We start from the raw sequence: 1,741 nt of genomic DNA, 5'->3' as shown, positions 1-1,741 counted from the left end.
ACGCTACTATGCGTAGCTTGTACTCTACATACCACACTCATCGCTAAACATTGTCACTGGGGTTGTAAAACAAACCGCTCCGCTTCGTAGAAAGTGCCAACATTGAGGAAGGTAACGGGCGATGGTGGTTTACGCTGGCGCTGAGTACTCACCATCAACAATTGTGCCGGTTGCTGCTGACTTACTCAGAAAGCCGAAAAGTCAAAACTTGGCCTCGTCCGGTGTTTTCAAAGTATTAAGTTTCAGCCAAATTTTGGATACATTATCACTAGCCCCAAACACCATTTAGACTTATATAAATGATCAGCCGGGAGATGTAACCATACTCAGTCCACGTCTGAAAAGTGATTCGACCGACAGTAGTTTGTCCAACCACCACAACCATGAAGTGCACCGTAATCTCCTTCCTGGCCGTCTTCATCGCCGTGGCCGCAGCCGACTATCACTACGGAGGACATCACGCCATGGTACAACCCGGCCCAGCGGAAGTCCTGACATACCCAGGAAAGGTCCCCCTGCCACCGTGCGGAACAGTCTACCTGCTGACCTGCAACAAGAACCAACAGAAAGTGCCCTGCGCTGTCGAACACAAACCAGCTCCGTACCATCCCGCTCCAGCTCCAGCGTACCACAAACCCGAACCAGCTCCATATCACAAGCCGGAACCAGCGCCCTACCATAAGCCAGAGCCAGTGCCTTACCACAAGCCGGAGCCAGCTCCTTACCACGCCCCACCTCCACCAGCCAAGTACTAAGGAAGGGACCTGGATGGAATGATACCCACCCGGATACGGACGGATACGACTGATGGACACGATTGGAAGCACGATTCGGAACTTGGCTGCGGCGCCCGGGGACTCACTCTGGCGACATTGTTATATCTGTGGCAAAATCTAAGCGTCAATAAATGATCGTGATTTTGTTTTGTAAACATGTGGTTGATTTTAGTTTCACTTGTGGGGTAGTTCTTCGAAATTGTATCCGTTTGTTGTCGCCCTGTTTTCTTTTGGGTCTGTTCGCTTGTAGTTTGGAGCTTCGAGCTCCTGATCTTGAAATAAAAATCTGTACAAACTGGTTTGGTGGGATGAACAGTGCTAAACTTGAAAATTTCAAAGGAGGCCTGGTACAAAACAACTTGATCCAATGTATGCAGGAATCACAAGTCAGAGATAGTTTCGACTTTGCAGTCTTGTTTTAGTGGAACAAACTATTTAATTTTGTCCGACGTTTCGACACCGGGTTCGGCGTCTTCTTCAGGGAAACTGTAGTATTAATGTTTTATTTAGTGTGATTGTACAATTTTTGATCTTATGTTACTTACAAAATGATGTTGTTCTTTGTCTTAGGGTATGGTTGTTCTGTTACGGTCAGTATAAGGTTTTGGTGGGTACATGATCTAAAAATGTCATATTGTGTTTGAATTACTAGTAAAGTTATTAGGTTAAGCTTCTTACATATGGTTGGTGAACTGATCAATATTTTAAAATTTAATTTTATAGTTTAATCACTTTCAATTTTGCTCACTTTGTTTTCGGGCACTATTGATTGTTAAGGTGAAACTGGAAGCATTTTCTCATTTTTTCGGTTTTTGATTTTTATTAAATAACGAAGCAATATTTTCAAAATCGGTTTTCGTGCACATGTAGAGTATAGATCAAGGTATCTTCTGAATTTTTTTGAGGTGGAAAATGTTTTCCATTTTTGCAGAAACCATTTTTTTGTGAAATTTTGTTCAAAAATG

The 1,741-nt window shown here is 43.3% G+C and overlaps 1 protein-coding gene across 1 annotated transcript; it reads left to right on the top strand.

Moving 5' to 3' along the window:
• Positions 1 to 383: 383 nt before the first annotated feature.
• Positions 384 to 755, top strand: LOC115258493 (uncharacterized). The gene has a single exon (XM_029858607.2). The coding sequence runs from the start codon at positions 384 to 386 to the stop codon at positions 753 to 755; it is 372 nt and encodes a 123-aa protein (XP_029714467.2).
• The last annotated feature ends 986 nt before the right edge of the window (positions 756 to 1,741 follow it).

The sequence above is a fragment of the Aedes albopictus genome, chromosome 2 (genome assembly GCF_035046485.1).
Source record: "Aedes albopictus strain Foshan chromosome 2, AalbF5, whole genome shotgun sequence".
Lineage (NCBI taxonomy): Eukaryota > Metazoa > Arthropoda > Insecta > Diptera > Culicidae > Aedes > Aedes albopictus.
The sequence above is the reverse complement of the archived record's forward strand: the minus strand, read 5'-3'. Positions and strand labels throughout refer to the sequence as shown.